Genomic DNA, 26,275 nt, shown 5'->3' with positions numbered 1-26,275 from the left:
ATTCTATAATAATATATAATACAGGAAAAATATTTTGTACAAGTTAATAACATAAAAATGAACTTGATTTAGTTAAAACCTGCAAACCTGAACTTTTCTGAACACTCTAAAATTCTCCTGTTCCAGTTCCAAAAGTTCTTACCTTCCATACTGGTTCTCCTGTGCTGTTTTTAACAGGAGGAACATTGAAGTTCAGCATACGTTTCAAAGCCACTGGAAAATAAAGCCAAAGAATGCTTTACTCTCTACACTTCAACAACACTATAGACTATAGACTTTAGCAGGATTTTATTATACATTTAATTTGAAAGGAAAACCATCAAAAAAATACAAATGCAACAAGTCACATTTTCATTATTTTTATGTAGATTTGATTGACAAGTGGCTCACATCTGCTTGAATTTGTGGGTTCCAGAGGACACAGCAAAAGGTAGAGGCAAGTTCTAAAACATTAACTCTCCTTAGCTATACAGGCTATATTCTAATATGGTTTGCCTTAATAATAATTCCAGTATCTTCTTGAAGATGCATTCTGTCCAGTGGGAACTGGTTTGCTTCATTCCCTGGTCTGCTTTTCCTACCCCACAGGAATGACACTATACACACCAACCAAAAAACACCTTTATGCCTGACTAAAAGCAATACACAGTTCGAAAGATTTTTGTAGGTGAAGACTGAGGCAAAGGCAGCACTGGTTACCTCAGCCCTATCTGTGTCTACCACCACTAAATAACCAGCTCCATTTAGCAAAGATCCAATGTTTTTTCTTATTTACATTTTTGCTTCTAATGTTGCAGCAGAAGTACTTCACCTTTCTCAGGATACATGCTGCATAGCTCAACCTCACCAGAACTCAAATCTTTCCTAATATCATCTATCCATGGCCAGGCAGTATTTCTGATGCCCTGCTTCCTCCTGTGTACAGTCCTTTCAAGTGACATTACTAGCAGTGAAACACGAATGCGGGAAAATCCGAACTATCACTGATTGCTGGGTCTTGATGGGCTCCAGCCTTGCACTTGCTTTATACTTTTTTCATTTCTTTTTTAAACACCATGAAGCAGCCCTGAAAGCTGATTACAGGCTGCTCCTGGATTCTTTGGCCCCACACTGCTGTTGACATCTTCAGCCACATAAGCAATTTTATATAAAGCTGTATGGTTATGTGCTTTGGTACTACAGGAGCTGAAGCAGCTGCATTGCAGTTTATAATCTAAAGTAAAACTTGGCATAAACTCTCTGCTAAGAAAGAGTAATCAGACTGTGATTGAATGTGCTGTGACAATCATGTCAATGTTCAGCAAGTGTCTGAGTTCCTTTTTTATCTTCATATTGCCATTTAATTTACATTAATGCTGAATATTCTCTGGAGTAAGGATCATGTTTTTACTGTGCTTGCACAATTATATGCTTTTGTTATGAAATAACAATTCTGGTTATGAACCAGGATAAAGGTCACAACAGATGGTGCACATACATGGTAATACTGTAACTAAATGATAAGAAACCTTTTTCTGAGTATACTTTAGTTGGTGAATCTATCTCCCTGGAAAAGACCTCCTTTTCAGAAGACAACATGGATTCAGTTGTAAAAGCTGACTGAAATAATCAAGTAACAATTGTTGGTGACATGGACAGTGGGACTGAGTGCACCTGCAGCAAGTTTGCAAATGACATCCAGCTGTGTGTGGCCACCAAATCACAGAATCACTCAGGCTGGAAAAGAACTCCAGGATCAGTGAGTCCAACCTTTGACTCATCACCACCTTGTCAACCACAGCACCAAGTGCCATGTCCAGCTGAACACCTGCAGGGATGGTGACTCTACCACGTCCATAGGCAGTTCACTCCAATGTTTAACCGCTTCCATGAAGAAATTTCTCCTCAATAAGTTGGAAAGAAGGGAGCCATCCAGAGGCACCTTGACAGGCTTGAGAGGTGAGCCTGTGTAAATCTCAGGAAGTTCAACAAGGCCAAATGCAAGTTCCTGTGTTAGGTCAGAGCAATCCCAAGCACAAATACAGGCTGGGCAGAGAACGGATTTACAGCAGGAGGACTTGGTGGTGTTGGTGCTTGAGAAGCTTGAAATTACCTGGCAATGTGTACCTGCAGCCCAGAAAGCCAACTGTACTCTGGGCTGCATCCACAGCAGCAAGGCCAGCAGGGTGAGGGAAGGGATTCTGCCCCTCTGTTTTCCTCTGGTGTGATCCCACCTGGAGTACTGTGACCACACCTGGGCCCAGTGTAAGAATAACTTGAACCTGTTGGATTAAGTCCAGAGGAGGACCACCAAGATGATCAGAGGGTTGGAGTACCTCTCCTGTGAGGAAAGGCCGAGAGAGTTAGGTTTTTTCAGCCTGGAGAAGAGAAGGTTCCAGGGAGACCTTATAGTGCCTTCCAGTACCTAAATGGAGTTACAAGAATCCTGGAGAGGGGCTTTTCACAAGAGCATGTAGTGACAGGACAAGGGGGAATAGCCTTAAACTGAGCAGGTTTAGATTAGGTATAAGGTAAAAATTCTTCCCTATGAGGGTGGTGAGGCTCTGGAACTGTTGTACAGAGAGGCTGTGGATACCCCATACCTGGAAGTGTGCAAGGCCAGGCTGGAAGGGGATTTAAGCAGCCTGATGCAGTGAAAGGTGTTCCTGCCCATAGCAGGCAGGGAGTTAGAATGAGATCATCTTCAAGGTCCCTTTCAACACAAACCACTCTATGAACACGGTGAAACAGAATAGAAAAGAATAAAGCTGTACAGAATATGAGCTCAAAGAAAATACGCTTTATTAGAAAGATAGCAGAGAGAAGATAGATAAAGGACTTCAGAGAAACATCAAATAGCACTATCAATGGTAGATGGCAAAGGAATGATATTACTAAAAGGTAGACTGGTACCAAAAAAATGAAGTGGACTAGCAAAATATTTAAGGTCCAGAGACTGCAACTGAGATTTTTAGGCAGATGATTTGAACTATTTAATGCTAACTAAATGCATCCAGAATCCTCTATAACACCAAAGATACTGCAGTTGTCAAGGAGAAAGTGTCATGATTACAGCTTAACTACTGACTACAACTTCGGCAAGCAAGGGAAGTAGAGGACTACGGAGCTGACATACCCTGTGCTTTTGGAGTATGTTCAAGGCTTTACGAAGCAGCATCAAGGCAGAGAAGAATCAGTTAAGGACTCCCAGCAATGTCTACGAAAGGACTGAATAAGAAACCCTTTACTCACAGAAACCCTCATGCACAATTAGTTAATTGTTATTATCGTATTCTCAATTTCTTGAGGGTCAGTACACGCTCGGACGCCCCTCTATTGTCTAAACATGAACGTGACAAGAGCAGCTTTATTTTTGCACCATTAAACGCTATTTCCCGTCGATCCTTCCCACGGGAAGAAAGCAATGAAACGGAGGGTGCGCTCCCACGGCCGCGGGGAAGGCACCGCTCACGGCCCGGGCCCGGCCAAGTCTCGCCCCGGGGGCGCCTTCCACACCTCGGCGGCACCTACGGCCACGTCCCCGGGCCTGGGGTCCAAGAGGGGCCGGGATCCCTGTGCGAGAACTGCAGCCCGAGGCTCCGGAGCCCCGCCGCCCCGAGCCCAGCGCCGCAGAGGCGAGGAGAAGGTGGTAGAGGGGCCGCCACCCCGTTGCCGGGAGACCCGAGCCGGGTGAGAGGGCGCGAATCCCCGCGGGGAGGCGGCAGGCGCGGCGGCGGCCGGCCCCGCTCCCCGGCCGAGCGGCTGGAGCGCGGGCAGAGCTCACCTGTCTGCTTCTCCCGGATCCCGGCCGCCATCTTCCCGCGCCGCCCCGCCTGCGCAGCCGCCGCGACACGTGGCGGGCCCGGGGCGGCCCCGCGGCAGCCGGGAACGCCCGCTGAGGGGACAGCACAGGCCCGGGCTTTGCCCCGCCCGGCAACTGCGCCGGGGACCGCCCTGGGGACCGCCCTTTGCACCGCTCCGCTGTAGAGGAGGCGGTAGGTTGTGCTCTCGGACTGAAGTTTCAAGAAGTAACTGAAACAGCTTTGATACGACCACCTCAAGACCAAATGAAAGGTCTGATGTTTCAAAACCAGGGAGCTAGCTACAAAGTCATGAAGTTTTAGTGAGTTATCACAGCGGAATATAGTTACAAGTTTTCTTTCCTTTGCCTCAGGTCGCACTGACAGCAATCTTACGGGGGGAAGAGCCCCTTGCTCCAGCTCCGCTTTGGATACAACGGTATGGGGATAAACACGCCATATACACCTTTAAAGAAATCTACAGGTTCACGAATGAAGCTAAAGAGAATCGTGTTAACACTTCTAGAGCTAAAACCCATAAATCAACAAAATAAAAACACGAAAGCTACATATTTAACCTTTTATTGCACTTTGGACATATACATGGTGTTCCCCACAGTTATTATTTCAACACTGATGCTATGTGTGTCATGCAAAACGTTGCTTGGAGATGCAACAGTTCAGGCACTGATCCTGCAGTTCAAGTTAGAGCTAAAAAAATTTACAAAATTACATTTCTTTGCATATCATTCTAAATACCATACCTTCAAAAAGAACATTGTTTATGTAATACAAAAATCAGAGGGTTAGACTAGTTTTTTTTACAAACATTAACATCTTGAAAATTATTTTCTCTATACATATGATTTGACATTTCAAAAGTTTTTGCATTTTAATTTTTCTTTTGTCCAACTAGATATTATTCCCTTAGGTAAGAAACAGTAAAGTTTGAGCTTTAAACATGTTTCACCATATAAAACAGATTCAATATAAACTTGAAAGAATGTTTTGTAGGCTTCAAAGTTGCAATCCTTTCAATTTGAATCAGATTTTTTGATACTATTTTCAAAATGCATATGCAGAATGTGAGTAGGATTTACTAATGCTCTCAAAATCTTCATGTTTTCAAATTCCAGGACTTAACATCTTAATGAAAACAATAAAATTGCAGCACACAAGAAGTTTAAACTTCTATATTTGCATGAACAAATTTTTTCTCCTTTGGATTATATTTCACTTAGTAAGTTAAAAAGGTTAACAGTTTTCTGGCAAGCATCCTCTGAATGGGCAAAAAAGCAAGTCACAGAAATTTCTTATTCCTTGGTCTTTCAAACACAGAGCTAAAATAGTTGAGGTTTTGGTGTTTTTTTTAAATGTATGTGCATTGTTAAGGAGACCATACTAAACCCACTAATACTAATATATTACTGCTTAGTAGAAAATTATCTCTAGAAAATAGCTTATTTGATGTCCTGATTTCAGATGAAAACTAAGGGTTTGATGCAGAAACTGTGGGATGAAGTTCTTTGGCCAAACACAAAACACAAACACTGTACTGCAACAGTTCTTTTGTGGCGTTGACAAATCCTATAAAAGATGCAGCTTCTCTAAGAATATATTTAACACACAACTGATGCATACACAATTATTCTCCCTGTGTTACAGAAATACTGAATGTAAGCAGCCTCCCTAATTTCCAGGTGTGCCTAGGGTTATATTTATGTAAAATGAAAACTAGCCCATAATATTGCACTTCAGTGATCTGCTACAACAGTAAAAAACCTATGGTTGTAATTGCTCTTACAATTTCAAGATAAGGGAGGCCATTCTGTGCTTGGAAGTTAGCTTATTCATTAGAATTCTAATGAACAGTTCAAATATATTTATGACTGGTCTATATAAATAAATGCTGAAAATGAGAAAATTCCTTTCCATAGCAGCATTCAGGAATACAACTTGAATATATGAAGTATTATATTGGAGCATCTAGATAGAGCTGATCAAACCAACAGGAAAGGAAATGACTTGTCTTGAATGGGTACACATCAGTATTAGAAAATGGGAACAAATTCTGTGCAAGAAAAACCCTTTCAAGCAATATTACACACTATGAAATTTTACAAGTTCAGTGTTTGAATATAGCATTGTATAAAAGCTCGTTATAAAGTTAACTTTTTTTACACCTGGCATATAGGTTAGGTTCTGCCTTTATATAAAGCCTTTCAACTGATGAGTTCAAAAGTAAAAAGCAATAAAAAGTGTAAACTCTATTTTTTGTAATCTCAGGAATGTTTTGAAGCATTATATTCACATTATTTTATTATTTCTCCATCAAAGGTTTTAAAATGCAGTTTATTTTATTCCAGGTTCTGTACAATTTCTCTTGACACTGCAGGTACCAGAAGTCCTTATCCTTTAAAATTACTCACACTCTGCTTGCCTGTTTTGTAAAATATGGAAGACTAACATTACAGAACACATATATCTTTAACTAGGCAAGAAAATAATTTTTAAATAATTTTTAAAGTGTAATATCTGCAGGAAACTCATATTTGAAAAATACAAACATACAATATGAATCCTTATTATGTAAACAAATTTGTGCCAAACCACTCTCCCTATAATGGTAATAGACCATTGTGAAGGGTAAGAATACAAAGAATTTATTGGCAGAATGAGAGTCATGCAAAGATCAAAAACACTGTATTATTGGAGAAAAGACACTGAGAAAATGCTTATATATAAACAAGTCAAATTACATTCTCCAAGAGATCATGTTTATTTTAAAGGAGACTTGGTTATGCTTTTGGCTAACAAGCAAAAACCATGGCTAATCCTGTCTTAATTTCTAATATTCCTAAATTTATAATGACAAGACTGATGAGATTAGATTGTTTTAGGCATTCAGTAATGAGAAATATCTGATCTAAGACTTGCAGTGATTTCCTTAGACTTTCTTATATTTTTTTCAGAACCACCTGTCCATTTATAGTTACTGTGGATGTACTTCCTTGCCAAGGAATTCAAATGTAAAGCAATCCTGCTTCTATTTTCAATTCAAACCAAGCTATATTAATAAAAAAGTATATGATTACTTCCCAGTATTTTGAAGAATGTGCATACATACAGACACATGTTTCTGTATTACATCTATAGCACAAGTTATGTTCAGGACAAAGTACAGGTGGTCAAAACTAACAGAGGCAAATCGTATAATTTCAAAACAGAGAACAGCATACATTTTAAAAGAATGTATTTCAATGTCCTTTTACTGCCATAGATGAAGCATTAGTAACATTAAAGTGTTTCTGCATAGGAATTTCACTACTTATCACAGCTCAATGGCCCGGCCATTTACACAAAGTACTGCAGTACTAAAATATATTTTCTACAGTGCTCAGAATGCGCCTATGACTGAATGGGAAGAGTTTAGAATAAAAGCTAGAAAAGTGTCAGGCCCAAACAAGCTTGATGGTAGACTGTCTTTAGTTTAACAAAAAGCTTTAGTACATGGTTGTATGAAAATACTTTAATGGAAGATAAGTTCACATGTCCTAATGAGCAAGAAACTTCTTTCATACTCAACAACATTAAGTCTAAGTAATATATTTCACTTTGAAAGACCAGTTATTGTTGCATGTTCAACAAACTTCTGGTGTTTACTATTATGGCTCTATGAGTAATTAAAAATTAATGTATGACAGTAGAATGCAGAAATGTGCAAATGTCAGATTTTGTTTAAAAACAGACACACAAGTTCAACCAGTTTTTGTTCTTATGCTGTATTATTTTACCAATGTTTATCAAAAGACCTTGAATGCACTAGCCACAATGACCATGAAACTACAAGTATTTTAACTTTCCCAGGTTTCTATGAACCATCAGAACATAAATGAATCAATACACAAATCAATTACTGAGATAATATACATGGAACTAAAGAACTGCATCAGAGTTTTACACAAGACAGTGCTCTACAGCAGTTGTCTTCAAAACGCACCTGGTTTGTTTTTGATAAATAATTTACCTAAGTATATTTGATATGATCCACATACTTACCTGTTACAGAGTGTGGTAACATTTCATATCTGTCTACAGCAAAAGCTGACATTTAAACTACTTCTGCAAGAGATGGAGAACTCTTAAAGTCAACTTCAAAAGGAAAATTATTTAGGATATAAAGGTTTTTTTTTTAATTTGGAAATTGTCTTCCCCCTCATAACATAACTTTTAGCGTAATTTTGGGGGAAAGGTTGAAAAATACTAAAAGCATAGTCCAAAAATATAGGAGTGAATTAAAAGCAGATGTTCCTGCAGAAAACTGAAGTGTCCAACGCTCAGTTTAATAGCAAAAATACTTATTCCTTTTCAACTCTTAGGGTGTTTCTGATGGTGAGCTCCATTTTATTTTTGAACTGCTGATACGTCTTTGTTATAGGAAGCTCTAAGCAATTAAGAAGTCTGTTTCCAATGGGATACGTTATATGCAAAAATTTAATCGTAGGTTCAGGATCAAAACCAATGGATGGTATATAACAGGAGCCTGTTACGAAGAGCAGAATATCCTCCAATGTCACTACAGACTCACCACCTAAAAAAATAGGATTAAGTTTTATCATTGATTATTGCACATAAACCATTACCCTGCATGTTAAGCGCTAAGTGGAAAAAAACCCAATCAAACCAATATGTTGAATAATTAGCAGTTATATGGCTACCTAAGAAAGTTTAGCAAGAAAAAACAACTTAAATTAGTTCTGAAAAATCTTAAGTGAATACAAGAATCTCTTCTGCAAGAAAAAGATAGAAAACTGGTCTTTAATAATTCAGTCTATCTAATAAAGGATTTTTCTGTATCTCTTAAGGTTGTGTGTTGGATTTTTATTTTTTAATTCACAAGAATCCTAGAGCAAATTTTTCAGATATTTACCCTGCTAAGGTTTTGGGCAACAAAAGTTTCAAAAATTCCAATTAGTAAGAAAGAGGGGGAAGAAGGAGCAATTAGGAACTGATAGTGACTACAAAACCTTGATTTATTTACACCACTGACCTCTAAAAATCATATGCTGTATGTATACCAGCAACCAAATAACCTGGACAGGGATGATTTTTAAATTAAAAAAAAAAAAAAATTAAATTACTTACTTTCCACATCTTGCAAATAGCCCATCCAAAAATCAGCACCTTCAACTTTATTTACATCTGATGAGGAATGGATTGTAAAGAGATCACAAACAGTTTCCGCTGAAAGTCTTTCGGGTTTGTGGCACAATATGCTAGAGAACACATCTGGGTGCATTTGCATTTTCTCTAGAACGCCAAGAGTTTTCAAACCCTGCTTAAAACTAGGAGGGGAAAAAAGAAAGAGTGACTACACATCAGATCTCTGCATTTTATAAAGCTGCAAGATGGGATAAAATAAATCTTCCCCATCTCCAGTCTCTAAATCTTGTCAGAAAGGTTACATAGTACTCTCATTTTATCTTGGGAAATGTGTTTAACTCTCATTTTAACAATCTAAATGTTTCTCTAGAGCTTTATGGGGAAATGAAAGGAATACCAGTGCTATGTAGAAACTGACCTTATTTCCAGGTACTAGACTGTATGTACAAGGTATACTTTTAACTTTAATGTGAAAATCTAGCAATTCTCTTCCTTAAAAATAGCTCTTTGGAAAGAGCTTAAATTCCTTGTCCATAGACAAAATAAGTTGTCTTAAAAGACAGCCTTCACTTGGTTTTTGCAAGTCTGCATGTGCTTATATGCTATTATTTCTGCCTGTGGCAAACGCAGACAGCAGCATCCTGGGCCATACTACGAACTGTGTTGCCAACAGTTCAAGGGAGTTGATCTTTTTCTGCTGCTTAGCATCAGTCAGGCCACACTTGAAGTGCTGTGTCCAGTGCAGATAACACTAGATAAGATATAATGTTATGATATAGATAACACTGTATGTGAAGTTTAAATCAGTTTAAATCAGGCTATGCTTGTTGGAAAAATTAGCATACAATAAATTTTTACAGAGCAGCTGAAGAATGTGAATTGGAAGTAAAGCCAGAGACCAATCAAAGAACAGTCAAGAGCTGAAACTTTTCCAGCTAATGAGGTCATCATTACCTCACAGTAACATCAATTCAATGCTTATGTTCTAAACAGGCCAACTTAACACTTGTTGACAGTATTGCACTCCTAATGGCACACACAAAGCAGTCAAGAAAACTCAACTGAATTCTAAACATATGCTAAGCATTTCTAAAATGTAAATATTCTAAATTTAAGCAATTCTGAATTAGAATTGAACATAAGCTAGAGAAAATTTATAGTGCAAAGGTCTTTGTGATGCTGTAGTTTAAAAACTGTGAATCTGCCTTCATTATAAGGTTGAAAAAGGAACCTTGACCGAGGAGAAGTCAGAGCAGGTATGTAGAGAAACAATTTGTCTTTCGGTTTAAGTACCCAGTTAACAGTTGCTACTTAATTAAGTTAAAATTACAGTACATTTCAGTGGTTTAAATGGAGAGGAAGTAAGAACATGTGAAAGTTAGTTTTAGCAACATATTATTTAGAGTTGCAGTGAGGAAAAGAACCAAGAAGTTCAAAAACTCAAACAAAACAAACCTTTCTAAGGGTAAAGTAATTCTCTTGATTACATGATAGATCAATAGGTCATTCACCAGCACGTTCTTATCACACAAAGCTGTTACAGGTTTTAAACATCCAGCAGCAGCAAGGAATTCACAACAGTCCTGTAGTGTAGACTGTAGGCTGGACAGATTATTTGCATATTTTATCTGCATAAAAAGATAAGTTAGGCACTTGTTTACTACATATGTGTATACATATATGTGAAAAATAAGCTTTTTAATTTCAACAAAATTTATATTCTGTAAGTCCTTCTTTATCTCCAAATATAGTCTTAAGTAAGAAATAAAACTTATTGCATATTACCGTTTTTATTGTTTGTGCTACATCAACATCAGCGACATCTTCCAAAACTGGCTTCACATTCTCTGGACCATAGACAAGGCAATCAAACAGCGTTTTGGAAAAAAACCCAGGAGATGGACCACCATGAACCAGACAAACTGCAATCATTTTACCAGCTTCAAAATAAAGATTCTCTTTTACAGCTGCAAATAGAAAAATATTTCTATTTATATGCATAGAAATTATTTCCAATCATTTTTCAATAGAAAATGTCATAGTGCTGTTTTTTCTTAATGACTTTTGCTATCTTCTGGTAGTTCAAACTGTAAGACCATATTTTTACAAAGGAGTACCACGTTCTTTTACACCAGCTCTTCAGCCACTGGCAAGGTGTGGGAGATGTAACTTCCTCCTCCACTTCACACCCAATGCTTATTTAATTATGAAGCATAAGAATTCAAAGAAACTAACTTGGGGTCTTTGGGAAGAAGCATGCTATGAGAAATAATGTTCTAGAAATTTGAGGAAGGGAAAATAATTAGCAGAGAATGTGTGTCAGCAAGAAAGAAATTCACTTGAAGAGAACAAATACACTAATTAAAAAAGCCCCAAATCTAGTTATATGCTGTTTTTCCATGGATGTCATCAACTTTTCCAACCAACCCAAATAATTTTAATTACAAATCCACACACCATCCCACTTTAGAATTGAAAAAACAAAAAAATCAACCCCCAATTTTTATCCTTCAGGACTGTACTTTTGAACTGACATTCATACTGGCTGAAGATTAAAAAATATTTTAACCTATACACTTGTCAATAACAAAGCAACTAATTACCTTGAAAATCGAGGGACAAATTCTTTCCAGAAGAGCCCTCAAACAATGATGAATTCTGAAGGTGATGCATTAATAACTGGAAGAAATGATGTTTTGATGCAGCAGAAGTTTTTGTCTTTGATCTATTTTTGCCGTTTGAGAAACTTACTTCAATAGTGTTTGTAGGACTAAAAATGCGCTGCCTAAATCCTTTTAAAGCACTACTCCAAATATTTTCTGCATTGATGTTAAGTCTTGTTGTTTTTGTTTTAACTTGTACCTTTAACTCCTTCAGTATATTACAAGCCTCCCATCTTTGCTTTCTTAAATGCCTACAAGAAAATAGCATGTATTTTCAGATGAAATGTTATGATTCATAATTAGCAAGTTACACAAAAAACATTTTAGTAGTCTATTAAGAACACTTCTCTGAACACTGTGGCACATTCAGGTATTGGCTGAATTTTATCAGTAAAACATTTAGTATAGATTTAAAAAACTTTGACACTGTAGTGGCAAATTTAACTGAAAAAAGGAGGTAGAAATAATTACCCTGGCATAAAACAAATTATGATTTTCTTAATTCAGTAACTCCAACACAGTGCCAAACAGCTCTCACACAATGAGCTGACATTTAAACAACTTGAAACAAGTAAGAAATTGAAGAGCTTATTTTACGTTAAAGATGTTTTGCAACCAAACGAGAACAATCTTTGTCACTATAATAAAAAAATATATTTGAGTAGGAAGAAAGTTCTCACTTAAAAAAGCAGGATGTTTCCTTAGTTTTCTAGCTTCCAACCAAAACTATCCCAAATACTGCATCTCTTAGAAATAACTTATTCCCTCATCAGAATTTTTAGCACATCAGGTAGAATCCATAAATTAACTACTCACAAGAGAATAATGAATTTTATATCCTTAAACTGAATATTCTATATTAAAACACGTTGTTTTAGCACTGACTTTAGTACAACCATGAATTATTCATATGATACAAATACAAAAACATTTAAAATTTAGGACCTGTCTGATTAGAAGAAAGCAATTAGGATTCTCTTTATTCCCTATTTTCTAAAGAATGTTTAGCCATCCATCAGTAAGGACAAATATGCATTTCTGGGTTTTGATCCTCTCACTATCTAACCTAAAAATTCTCAGTAGGTTTCATTCCTTTCTCCTCACACTCCTCTAGCATTTAGCAGAAGCCTTTCTCAAGCTATGACTTCAGGCTTTAAGTGTATACTCATTTTTGCAGTGACTATATACATATGTACATGCATAAATATATATGCATACTGTATATAATCACACAGAGAAATATATCTGGATACCGTATATGCACACAAATACATATGGATACTGTATATACACAAATGCACACACAGAGACATCCCCCAACCCCCCTGCATGTTCCGTAGGAAATAGAGTATAAAGCCATGAGCTAGATTACTCTTCAAAATAAGAAAAATAGAAGAAATACCTGTGCCTCAGGGACCAGTTCCTGTTTGACATCACTGGAGATAAGGACATTGTCACTCTGTTGGATGCTGGAAATTCTAGGTGTGAGCAAGGTGACAAGTTCTGGCACATTATCTTTGGTGATCTATAAGCCAAAACAGTATTTTAAGAAGAGATACAACTGAAGAATGCATGGACACTTCCTATTTCTAGGTAGCAATATAGTTTTCCCCTAAATCAGTACTGAATCTCATTTTCATCTTCATTTTCATCAAGTCCACTGGTGTCTGAACTACCATTTTAAATATAACAATTCTGTGTTTTAATACATTGTGGTCTTGGGATGGTTTTAGTTGCATCTCATACATCAGATGAAAGTCCTGACTGACACAGTAAGTAAAAACTAAAAATATTAGTTTCTACAAACTTGAAAAATTTTATTACAGCAGTGGAAAACATTATTATGAACATCTTTAAGTCAGACTTCTAGAACAGTATTAAAATGGAAAAAATACCAATAAGCAAACTTAAAGCCTTGCCATTTGTATACTCTTAAGCTACCACTAAATGGTTAAAATTTCTTTGACAAGGATTTATCTTTACCAAACTAAAAAGTGGTTTGCCACCAAATCCAAATAATTATAAAATATTTCCAGAGTTCATGGCTTACTCAGAAAACTTCAATCACTGAACTTAATCCAATTTGATTTGATTTGCAATCTAACGTAAGTTTCTCCTACAGAATAAGCCATCATTTCCTCATGTTTATTTTATGCAATAATCAGTTTCTGTGAGAAAACAGAAAAGTACACACTGGAGCAGAAAATTGCGTGGAGATCCAGATGACTGCCGAGGGGACTTTGGAGGTGGCTCTTCCAGCAAGCAAGTTGTTCCATTTGTTTTTTCAGAGGTAGCCAAAGCACGCTTTTTCCGTTTGCTATACTTCCCTGTATTGATTACATTTTATTAATTTAATGAATTTGCTAGTTGTAAAGTATGCTTACGTAACTTAAAGTTATCATTTAAGAAATCACTGCCACACCCATATTTTACCTGATTTTGCAAAGATACTTCTGCATTCCATGCACTCCCAGTTTTGCTCCCATGACCTCAGAGATGAACAGGCCAAATGAGTCCCACGAGAACCACAGTACTGGCAACGCTTTATTTCCCATTTACTAAAATGAAAAGCTTAGGTATTTACAATTATATAGATGAATAAGGCTACTTAAAACAAAGACTGTTCAATAGTAAGTGCAATCCAGACACTAAACCAACAAAACATAATTTTATCAGTCTGGTAGTACTGACTCTAATCAAGGAGACTTTTTTCACACGAGATGGACTCATTATCTGGCTGCAACAAGAAAAAAAGCTACTCATGCTCCAGCAGTTGCATTGAATGAGGCTATTGGTATTCCCCTGCCCTGAAGTCAACTGATTGAAGGCATTATTTTCTTCTCATCCTGCTAGTCAGCAAAATCCTCTGTGTTTTATGGGTATCCACCAGTCAACTTTTCCAAATGGTAATTCTTTTAAAGGAGAGCTCTCTAGGGAAACATTCTGACTACTAAGGTAAGTCTACTACTTTAACAAATCTTCTTGTAAAGGCTGTAAGTATTTTGCCACTTATTAAATTGCTGAATTAAATGCTGAATGATACATTCACAACATTCATTTAGGCACATACTATGGTGATGCACAAATTCTACTTCAGCCTGTATAAAATTAGGATAAGGTAACTGATAATCCCTTAAATTTGGTCTTCATGGCTTTTATAACCAGATCAAGTTAGAGACATTTAGTATTGAAATATGATTACATTAAGTAAAACAAACACTATCTGTACAGTGTGTTTGACATTAAAACCTCATGCTGAAAAATATCAAGATATTTAAGTAAATAAAAATATTAATAAATAGCAACAACATATCTAAAAACTATTTCATCCTAAGTTGTACTTTCCTGCTAAAGTATCATACCTGTCAGGTTCATTATAGTCTCTTCCTTTCTTGCAGAGACATCTTTTAACATCACAGTGTTGATAACAATGCAGCAAGTCTTGATATGCATTTTCTTCAAGTTCCCAAGACGCATCCCTGTAAACAAGGCAGAAGACTGGATATCAAAACTATTATTTCTGATTGTTTCAATGGGTTACTCTGTATTTCAAAAAAAGATATATGCAATAAACATATGAATATAATTCAATCATGTCATGTTCTACGTAACAGACAAGGGTTTCTAGGTAACAGAGGGGGAAAAAAGTCTATAAAATACAGATGTACTTTTTCTTCCATAAAGTTACTTTGATTTCAAGTATTTATTATTTTTCACATGACCTTAGTGCATGTTTGCTCTGTCTCTGTCCCTTTTTTCTCTCGCAGAAAACAAAGATTTGTTCAGGCAGCACACTTAAGTTACTGCTGAAACTGGTTTCATAAATGGTAACTCAGAATGTTCCAGGCCAGTATGGCAAAGTTCATCAATTATTTTGAGTCCTCTTCCTCTCCAGAATCTTAAGCTTTTGTTTCAAGAGGGAATTACTAGTGCTCTCTGAAGAGACTAATCATTACTAAGGAATAATACTTCTAACAAAGAAACACCATTCTGATCTCTTTCTGACATATTTTGAGCCTCATCAGGTGATAGAAACAGGAAAAACAGTTTGGAATTCTGGAAGCAGTTATTATACTAACAACCTTTGCAATCCCTTGGCAGAAGATTGAAGTCGTACAGCTGAGTAATCAGTCAATTACAATTCTGTCTTGACAGAAATTCAGATAATTAAACTTGGGCACAGAAAATAACACTTCTCAGCAATCTCTGTTAAGGAAAAGTTATTGTATTTAAGAAGTGCTTTTATCTTCTAATTGGGTTTAGAGTTTAAGTTGAATTATGGCATTAAAAATGACTTTTCAGAGCTTTCTGTTACATATTTGAGATAACTAACTTCACCTTTGCCAGTTCTTATGCATATCTAAAAGAAAACAGGCTACTCCTTACCAAACTGAATAACTCTACAATTGAAGGTAGAACCAACATTTATATTAATAGCTAGTTCATAGAATAAAATAAATGTTTGTAACAGTCTATCAAAGTTTTTATACAGGAAACAAATCATTAACAAAGTTACCTACCTTTCCGGAATGTGTATGCCCATTCTCAACATTTCTTTTTGAAAACTGTCCTTGTTATTACATACTGTGCACCTAAAGAAAAATATCCCAGCACTCAAAGCTTGATACTGTGCCAAGAAAAAAAAAACACAACAAAGAAACCAGACCAATTATTGAATTACTACCATCCTTAAGATGCCAATAAATTATGTCTTAATATTGACATGCATTACATTCATGGATACTATTCTGACATGGGTGTTAAAGCTGGTATCAATCATGACGTCACTTGACATTAAAGCAAACAGGAAGGATTTTCTCTTCCTTTAAAGGAAACAACTCATATGCTAGAATAAGGCTCATATATGAAAGCACTATCCTTTTCAGTCAGCCTTTCCAGATCCAGCATAAATTTACAAAAAGAATGTTGTAACTTTTTCTAGTCCTGGATTTAGCCAAAGAAAACTCGGGATGGATAAATTATATTTTTAGCACTCAGATTCTGCACATAATGACCTGCAAGAAAGCAACTATGTCGGTAGAACTTCAGTTCCTAAAAGTAGTAAAGGCATGAAGTATGTATTATACATGCAGAAACATGAGGGGCCACAGGGGAAGAAAAATTAATAGCGTTAAAACCTCAGAATCCTGTTGCGTCCATAACACAATTTTAGCACTGTTCTTCGAACCTAGTATACTTCATACATACTACATACACTTAACAGTAAGCAATTGTTCCATTATTTTTGAACAGAAATGTGGTCTCCATGGATGCAAAAATAATTAAATGGAGAACCTGTATTACCTGCAAGCATTCTCGATGAAACCAAGCATTTTTACAGCAAGGGCTTTTCAATACAGTGTACAATGGAAGATGTTCAACCAAATCCAGGCATATTGTGCACTGTGAAGCTTCTCTAGGTTCTTTATCCGTAAATGTTTGGACTGGTCTATGCTCCCAACAGTAAGATCTAAAAAGAGTAATTTATAGTTCCCTTAACAAAATAACATTTTAAGAACCTTCTTCATAAAATTTGGAGACAGTAAAATTAATTTATTAATCCATTTTTCATGAGTAAGTGCTACGCAACAAGCAAAAAATACAGACATACTGGTTGTGGCTAGGCTAGAGTTGAATTTCTTAATAGTAGCTTGTACAGTGATGTTTTGGATTTGTGAGGAAATCAGTTGATAACACACGGATGTTTCAGCTATTGCCCAGCTGATCTTGAACAGAGTCCAGACTTTTTCTGTTTCTCACCCCTCCCCACTAGTAAGCAGGCTAGGGATGCACAAGGAACTAGAAGGTGAGACAGCTGGGATGGCTAACCCAAACTGGCCTCAGGGATATTCCCTACCATGACATCCAAGAAACGCAGCTCTAGAAGAAACCTTTCTAAAAATGCCTTATCTTTACATGCACTTGACGTAATGCAAGTTGCTTTTATTAAGTGCCTGCCAGACTTCAGTCCACCCACCCTACAAACTCAGCTCACAATACGAAGGATAATGCACTTGAGAGTATTTTGACTACAGCCAAGATGCTAGACAAATGACAGTAAAAGAAAACAGAACATTTTATATTAAGACCATTTCCCCTGCAGTCTATCTCCAAATAACTTGGAAACAACAAAATGGCAGACACAGTTTTGACTGCTGAGAGATACAGGTAGCCAAAGATCTGCCATTTCAACAAAGACACAGGAGACTGGCAAACAAAAAACCCGAATCGACCATTATGCGGTTTATTTTAGAGTTCAGAATTTACTGCTCAATTTTATAAACAACTTAACTACTTGTAGAAGCATAAAGTCATGTATTTAAAAGTGTTGAGAACTGAGTTCATAAATATTAGGTATGCAATACAACTGTTTGACTTTCATGTCTTCCACAAATTGGGTATGTTTCCTAGACAATCTGATGCCATTTGCAACTATCAGCCTATCCAATAACAAGCCATGAAAGAAACCCAAGTCACCTCCTGTATAAATATGATGAATTGAAAATAGAAAAACAACAAAGTCCCAAAACTCACCTGAAGTCTTCCATAAACTGGAAAATGCATTCCCTTTGTAGCCCACAAGGAAAATGGTAACTTCGTTTGCATTTAGGAGCTACACATCCAATTGAAGCTCCCTTTTTCTTACAGATATTACATTTCTAGAAATAATTTGTTTTGGAAACAGAATATTAACATTTTAAATACATGTAAAAATTAAAGGAATTCAATAAAAAAGTTACAACAAGTGTAAGAAAGAATAGTAGCTAATAGATTAAAACTGTGACAAGTTTTACTCAGCTACAAAGAGTAAATATATGCAGTTATTTCACAGACTTTATGTATTGGTTTATATGCATATTATCTTCTGACATGCAAGATAAAATACAAGTTATTTACCAGTACCTATAGTTTATACAGGTATAATAGGCATAGACATATATATACTTATATATAGGCATCTAGAATTATTTATTGTCAACTTCAAGCTCAGCACAATGTCATGATGTATTAAGAAGGTTCAATTCACTCTTATTTATCTGCAGCTTACCCAAGGAATCAGAATAGTTGCAGACTGTAGAGGCCCAGGGAAGCTAACTTCAGTTGTGGGATGGATTGTAAATGAAGCATCCAGGCCACACTGTGATCTCAGAAACGTTCACTAGGCTTCAGCCTGAACAAACTACACTGGACTAAGCCTTTTAAGGCTCACCAGAAACACTGTCTGTTCGCAGGAACTAACAGGTATCTAATGAGCTCCTGTTTTATAACAGACAGCCTTGGAAACTTATTTTCCTTGCCTCAGTAACAACCCAAGTGGAATAGTATTTTTGTTACTGAAACTTCAGAGAAAGTTACCAACTCAAATTGCAGGCAGGATGGAAAATTACTGTAATTAAAGCCCATTCTCTTGTGACCCCATAAACAGTGCTGCAAAGTGAGACCCTTGGAGCTCTTGGTTCCCAGAGGACAAGGGGCTACTGTGCATGTCTCAAACACTAACAACTCCATGGCTCTGGAGTCAACCGGGGACTGCTGGCAGTAACACACAAGAACTGTTGGTGATAACCAAGGACTATTACCGTAAGAAAGAACAAGACTTGACTGGACCAGAGGGCCAGGCAGGCAGATTAATTTTGCTGTGAAAAAGAACCACAACACAGCACAAGCAGAGCAACTTGTGGCAGGAAGCAGACATGGACTATAGGGTAGGATTTAGACCCCCAAAGCCCTCCAACCCATTTCCAGAAAGGTCTGAAAGAATCGACTACTCATGATAACTAATTTACATAGAAGGCAAGAAATCTGCCTTTGGGGTGGAGAAACCTATCCTAAAAAGGTGTCCCCCAACAAAGCCCAGCCCACTTTCCATGCCAACTGTGTAACTGACCAACAAAACTTTCTCATCTCTAGTGGAGCCTCTGACTTTTGTCACTCTTTTTGCCCAATGAGCATTTATGAACCTTAGGTGCTCCCTTCTCTTTAAGGGTGGATCATTACAATTTCTGCAGGTTTTTTTTTTCCCCTGTGGCTTCCACGAATCAAATATACTTGTTACTTAAACAAAATTCAGGTGCTTGAGAGGGCTCAGCACATTGTCCATTGGAGGAAGAAAACAAACCCCACAGGCACTACTAAGAGCACTTAAAAGTTACTTTTTTCCCCTTGTAAATACCAAAGACATCATTCTTACCAGTTTTGCAGCTCTATTTACTTCTTTTCTAATATCTGTGATTAAAAATCCATCTACACCTTCATCTTCTTCACCCCTCTGCCAAATGCCACTTGACATCAACTACAAAAACAAATTAAGTATTTCAAAATATCCACCTCACCTGAAGATTTAAAGTTACGTACACTGTGCTTGTCAAATAAGAGTTTAGTCTAAAAAAGCTCACATGTAAACATTTTAATGATTAAAAACCTGACATAAAAACCATTTTATAATAACAAAATAAATTTTTGTATTTATATATACATTTATATAACAAAGCACATTTTTGTGTGACATGACAATAACCAGTAAAATGAAAATAAGTATGTCAAATATTTAATAACAAATATATCAAAGTATTGTATAGTACTGTAGGGCCTGAGATAGTGTATTTTGCCTTCCTTTTTGAAGTATACAGACTATTCAGATAATTGTCAAACAATTACTTTCAGCACATAAATCTTCAGAGGAAGTAAAATTAAATTAGCTTAGTTAATATAAATGACAATTGTGCTGTGGAGATAATGAAGCACAGTATGAAGTAACTGTACTGAAGTGTCACCTAAGAGGTAAAGTAATTCACTTTAGAGGAGATTTAAATAAACACAGAATCAAGTAACTAGGCAAATCAGAAGAGCCTGATGATAATTTAAAGTTAGGCAGCTACATTACTATCTTCAAATAACTGAAGAGTTTCACAACTTGATGCCATCTATATTCTTTAGAATCTCATTTTATAATTTCAACTTAGCACCATTTAAACTAGTTTTATCAATATTTTACTCAAATAAATGTAAGATTATATACTCAAACCAATTAAATATATTCTTCCAACTGTGAGACATTTGGAAAAGAATAATTAAACTGTCACTAATGTGCCTCTTTGTAGAACTCTTTTCTAATATAACATACACTATATTTAAGCAAAATCACAGCGCTTTGCTCATTTTTAAAAGAAGTAGAAACAAAAAAATGTAAAAGATACTGTGATGAGCTTCCTGGAGTTAAAATACCTTATAAGTCCTAAGGCTCAGTCTCGCATGCATGCTTTTTCCTAGCTGTTCATCAGGATAGGATTTTTTCTTATTATTTGATATGGCCTTATATAGGAAACAAAATTACCACTAACATGGTGCAATTGCCTCTATTTCCTTACAGCTGCTTAAAATTTATTTAAAAACAAATATTTCTATCTTTATGTAGCTTAAGAAAACCTCCACTCTCCTTAGTTTTTAAAGGATTCCCTATCCAAATTATTAAACCATCTACAATCAACACTCTTTAAAGAACTTGTTGAGAAAATGTACACTCTGTATTACTTTTAATACTTGGCACTTATTTTAAAATTGGGGAGAACAATTCAAATTATATGTATTAATAAACAAAAGACTTTTTTTGTAAAGTAGTATTATTCCAAAGACCTGCAAAAATTTAAAGTTTGAGAGGTAGTTTAAGTCTCCTTTAAGAATATGAATCTTGGAAAATGTCAAGGGTGATAACAAAAGCTGCAGGTTATATCCACAGCTTTGTTTAAATTAAAAACTCCTACTAATTAGTGAAACTGTACTAATGTGATCAAGAGTGTACATATAACTTAACTGAAAATTAGGACTTAAGTGTTACAATATTACTGTTCCCTTTGTCTTAACATGTACCTTCACTGCTATTTGCTCCGATAGGTTGGGAGAATTAATGAATTCCTTTAAATGGACCATGAACAGAATTTAGCTTTGAATAAAGGCATGTTAGGATTTACTTATTTCATCTGCTGCACCTGACAAGTACAAGCCTTCAAGGCTATGAGTTAAAGCTCACATTTCAAGCTTCATAACAACAAAATTGTTACAACAGCGTGTTAGTATTAAATACTTGTTGCACCTTTTTTTTCAGATAAAACAGGAAAGTCCAAGATCAATACCATACACTTACCAAACAGTAATAATGAACAGTGAGATTGTATTCCACATAGGTCCTTTTTTCTCCATACTTTTCAGGGCAGTCATCTGTCCGTCCACAGAGAGCACAAACTAAAATATAGAACCATGTTTATAACCACAGTGAGTGTACTGGAATTACTATTGATCAGCTACAGAGCAGTAGCTTTCACCTCTTTTAATCACACACATCTTCAAGTAGATTTCTGGATAAATGACAGTAGATATCACTTTCCTTAATGTTGAATTTTATCACAGATACAGAAGAATGTACTATTTCTTCCCCCTCCAGTTACCAGGAAGAAAATACTTCACCAGCCTGCTGATGCAGGAATGGTCTATCAGCCATGCTAAATTCACAAGCAGACTGTCCTCCCAATTGAAATATTCTTCCCAAAACAACCAAAGAGAATTATGAAATGGCCAACAATGTCCAGGTGCATGTGAAATGCCATCTAGTTGTTTTAAGTACTATACATGAAGTCATCCCCATGTTTGAATCCATGAATCAACCATTTCTTTGTCTACCTATATGATAACCTTAGTGATAAGCATGTGAATGGTGCCAAGTCATTTGCTACCACTGCTTTTAAAAACATTTAACAATTTGAGACAACACTGCATTCAACTAAAACCTTGAGGATTTCCCATTTACTGAAGTTTCTGGCCCACTATCATAGTTACATAGACTTTTAATAGCTTCCCTTTAATTCCCAGTAGATATATAAAATACATTTACAATATTCTAAGATTAAAAACAGTCAAAGTAGTAACAAGAATAGGGTTACTGCTTCAGCCTAAGAAAGTCCTGGAAGTTACATCTCAAACACAGCTCTGTATGATCTGGCTGCTAAATTCACAAGGTTACCTTCTTAAAACATCTGCAGAAAATACTATTTTAAAATAGTCTAATTACAGCAAACAAACCCAAGGAAGTTTGTAAATTATTTCTTTTTAATTTCCTGAGACAAGTGCTGGTTCCAATACAATTTCACAGAATGGCTAGGGTTGGAAGTGACCTCAGGAGATCATCTGGTCCAATCCTTTCTTTGCAAGGCAGGGCCACCTAGAGCAGGTGACACAGGACCTGCTGGTGGGTTTTGGATGTCTCCAGACAGGGTGAGTCCATGACCTCTCTGGGCAGCCTGTTCCTGTGCTCTGCCAGCCTCAGAGTAAAGAAGCTCTTTCTCATGTTGAGGGGGAAGCTCTTGTGTTTTAGTTCATGTCCACTACTCCTCATCCTGTCGCTGGGCACCACTGAAGAGTGACACCATTCTCTCAGCACCTGCCTCTCAGATATTTCTGTGCCTTAATGAAATCCCCTCTCAGTCTTCTCCTGACTAAACAGGTCCAGCTCCCATAGTCTCTCCTCATGAGAGAAATGTCCCATACCTTAAATCTCTGTGGCCTCTGCTGAACCCTCTCAGGACCTCCTTGTCTTGCTTGTACTGAAGAGCCCCAAACTGGACACAATAACTTGACTACTGGAACTCAACTGCTCTTTGAACCCAAATAAAACAAGTTCTAACTAGCATTATATATGCAGATTAAATATTTCTGAAATTATTTGATGAAAACTTTACTCACATGTGCTTTGAACATCAAAATTATTTGTTTTACTCATCCTGAGTTCTTCTGGCTGTCTGTCATGCAAAACAAACAAAGTATTAAATACAACCAGAGCATTAATGAACATTATACACCTCTTTTGTTTTATTTAAAACTGAAAAAAAACCCGCATAAACTCAATATACTAAAAGTGGGATTATGATAAAAGAACATAATAATTCAATTGTTATTATGAGAGATAGGGATTCAGAAAGCAGGATGCAATTGTCCAGAAAAAAAATTCATAGACCAATGAGAGATATAACAACTTTTAACTATTTCCCTAAACTAATAAACAATATATTTTATTTTCAGAATAGAAAATAAAGTCCAATGCAACAGCTAATTGTCTACAAATTTAATTGTATAGAAGAGTTTTTACTTCTTTTAAGCAACAGAAAAAATGGTCCACAGAAAACCTAGGAAACAGCTCTAATTTCTGCTCAAATGAAGATTGTACTAATACTAAAAACTTGGAAACAAAATATAACCGTGTAGTGATGTGATTATGAATAGAGCTCCTATAGTTTGGAGAATGTAGGATCCTGGCCTAATCAGAGAAATCCTGATGCGCAAAAATGCCAAAGGAAAAAAAACTAAAAAGGTGAGGAAACCAGAACATGCATACAAGGGAACTTAATTTACACCATGTAGGACAATGTATTTTATCTTCTGAAGTGGGAAGTAATTTATTTAGAAACACTGATCTAACTTGCATTTCTTTCAAACATCACGTGAGCTGCCCTTTACTGTGTGCCACACCATGCATCCTATCCTAGCCCACCTTGGAGAAAAAACCAACCCAAACCAAATAATCCCTAGTTTCTTCACCACAGCACCAAGATGATTATTCTTTCTCAGAACCCTTCTAGGAACACATCTGTACATCTCTGATTTGCCTTCCCTTAGGAAGCTGAAGAAAGAATTACCTAAGTTCTGCAAGCCAAAAATCATGAGTGATTTTTGAGCCTGCATCTCCAGGCTAGATCTCAGGTAGGCAGACAACTCACTCTCGCATGCTGAAGCGAACAGGGAAGCAGCCAGTAACAAATCCAAGGTTCAAACCAGAAACCTGACAAGACTGAGCTATCTGTGGTCCAGTATTTACAGTTTTGATGACTACCAGATATCAGCCTCAGGAACAAATTTTAGGCTAATTCAAACTCTTGCAAAGAAAGCACTGTAGCAATTTTACTGGAGATTTAGGGAAGGAGACAATAATATTGAGAAAGGAAAAGGAAGGGAGGCAGAAGTCTCAGGCACAAGGCAACTGCCCTATGCCACTGAGAACTGGAATAGTTACACAAAGGACCTTGGCCAAAAAGCAGTCTAAAAGAAAAACAAACCAAAAAGCACCAGCACTAAATTAGATGAAAACGTTTCTAAAGACACATCACACTGACCGTCAGATTAAATAGGTGACTACAATGTTCCCAGAAATACACTTCCCTTTTTCCAAATTAAAAAGGAATAACTATACTTTATCAGGTAGAGGGAGTAAAAGACAAGCACTGAGCTCACACATTCCCTTTCTTCAGGATTTCCCCAGGATGGCTCCACCGTTCTCAAGCTCCTTCGATAATACAACAAAGAAACTACCCACACACTGGCACACAACCCGAGATCTTATTTGCAAAAAGCCCTACAGGTGGACAAAACACCTATGTAGCTAGAAACAAGAAAATCACCATCCCACCTTTCCTTAGCTCCAGCAAAATAGAAAGAAAAAAGAAATCGCTACACCACCCCCACCCGCAATTCCCTCTACTTTTCTCGAATTCTTACAGGTAAACAATCCCAAAGTTCGAATTTACAAGTTAAAAGATACCCGGATCAACCATTGAGGCCCCCTGCATAAGTCCTCTGGGGCTTTTCACAGGAACAAAGCAATTCCGCATCAATCTGTTCGCAAGACAGGAACTACCACATTACCGCCCAGCGTCTAGAAAACCAATGTAAATAAAATGTATCTACTTAGACTAAACATGCTAGAAAAGTCCTGAGTGGGTGTTTAGATTTTGTTAATTCTGTAATTTTTTACTGCTCCATAACGTAAGGCGTTTCAAGAGTCTTTTAACTAGAGGTTGAAAAGGAAAAAAAACAAAACCAGCCCCAAGAGGCACAAATCAGGTATCAGGCACACGTTTTCCCCAGCACAGGAACAAAGGAACTCTCCCGAAGCCATCCGTACAGCCTGTGTGTCCTGAATTCCCCACGGAGGGACCTCCAGGTGCACGTCCCGCGGAGCCGAGGATGAGGGCTCAGGGGCCGCGTCCCCTCCGCAGGCTCAGCCGCCACCCCCGCCCGGCACAAGGGCCGCGGCAGGTCCGGTGTGCGACGCCCGCCCGCTCCCCTCCCGTGCCGCCCTTCCCGGGACGCCGCCCGTCTCCCGCTAGCGTGGTGGCAAGAGGGAGCACGCTTGGTTAGCTACTCCTGGAGCTCCGCCGCTCCGAGCGGCGGGAGACAAGCGGCGGCGGCTCCGCAAAGCACGGGCTGGGAGGCTGCGGCTCGTCGCTCACCCCGCGGCGAAAGAAGGGGCTCCCGGCTCCCTGCCCCGGCAGTTCACACAGCCCTTGGAGCGCCCCGCCGCCCTGCCTGGCCTCGGGCCGGGCGGCACTGGCCTGTCCCCGCCGCGGAGCCCCGAGGGCGGCACTCACCGCTCGCAGCGGGCCGGCCGGGCCGCACCGCGCGACAACCGACGGCCGATTCAAACGCCAACATCCGCCCCCTGCCGGAAGCACAGCCCGCCCCGCCCAGCGGCCCAGGAACACCGGGCAGCCGCCCCGCAAGCCTCTCGTGGAGGGTTTACCTAACGAAACAAAAAGTTGCGGTTTTTGTAAGAAAACCAGGGTTTGGCTTTATTATTTTTTTTAAATTTCTGTCTTCTGCAGCTTGTTCTCAAGGGGCCTAACCTGC

The 26,275-nt window shown here is 37.6% G+C and overlaps 2 protein-coding genes across 3 annotated transcripts in view; both read right to left on the bottom strand.

The window, feature by feature from the left end:
- Positions 1-3,832, bottom strand: part of SCFD1 (sec1 family domain containing 1) — a 49,687-nt gene extending 45,855 nt beyond the window's left edge. Inside the window, exons 1-2 of the mRNA XM_058859224.1 lie at positions 3,764-3,832; positions 143-213 (exon numbers count right to left, since the gene is read on the bottom strand). Coding sequence (XP_058715207.1) covers positions 143-213; positions 3,764-3,794 — 102 coding nt within the window. The 5' untranslated portion in view covers positions 3,795-3,832. The remainder of the gene's footprint in view (positions 1-142; positions 214-3,763) is intronic.
- A 522-nt stretch (positions 3,833-4,354) lies between these two features.
- G2E3 (G2/M-phase specific E3 ubiquitin protein ligase) lies at positions 4,355-26,042 on the bottom strand. Of its 2 annotated transcripts, none has more exons than XM_058863350.1 (16): positions 26,017-26,042; positions 23,339-23,394; positions 21,747-21,844; positions 19,797-19,898; positions 18,140-18,264; positions 16,910-17,075; positions 16,126-16,232; positions 14,968-15,084; positions 14,039-14,163; positions 13,800-13,932; positions 13,008-13,130; positions 11,546-11,856; positions 10,728-10,909; positions 10,398-10,570; positions 8,925-9,124; positions 4,355-8,370 (listed from the first exon to the last, which is right to left on the bottom strand). In XM_058863350.1, the coding sequence occupies exons 2-16, from the start codon at positions 23,373-23,375 to the stop codon at positions 8,138-8,140; spliced, it is 2,232 nt and encodes a 743-aa protein (XP_058719333.1). In that variant the 5' UTR covers positions 23,376-23,394; positions 26,017-26,042; the 3' UTR covers positions 4,355-8,137. The 2 variants fall into 2 exon arrangements, with proteins under 2 accessions (XP_058719333.1, XP_058719341.1); XM_058863358.1 differs by lacking the exon at positions 26,017-26,042 and adding an exon at positions 25,551-25,697.
- Between the last annotated feature and the right edge of the window lie 233 nt (positions 26,043-26,275).

Source organism: Poecile atricapillus, chromosome 1, assembly GCF_030490865.1.
Source record: "Poecile atricapillus isolate bPoeAtr1 chromosome 1, bPoeAtr1.hap1, whole genome shotgun sequence".
Classification (NCBI taxonomy): domain Eukaryota; kingdom Metazoa; phylum Chordata; class Aves; order Passeriformes; family Paridae; genus Poecile; species Poecile atricapillus.
Note: the sequence above shows the minus strand (reverse complement) of the source record. Positions and strands in the feature narration are given on the sequence as shown.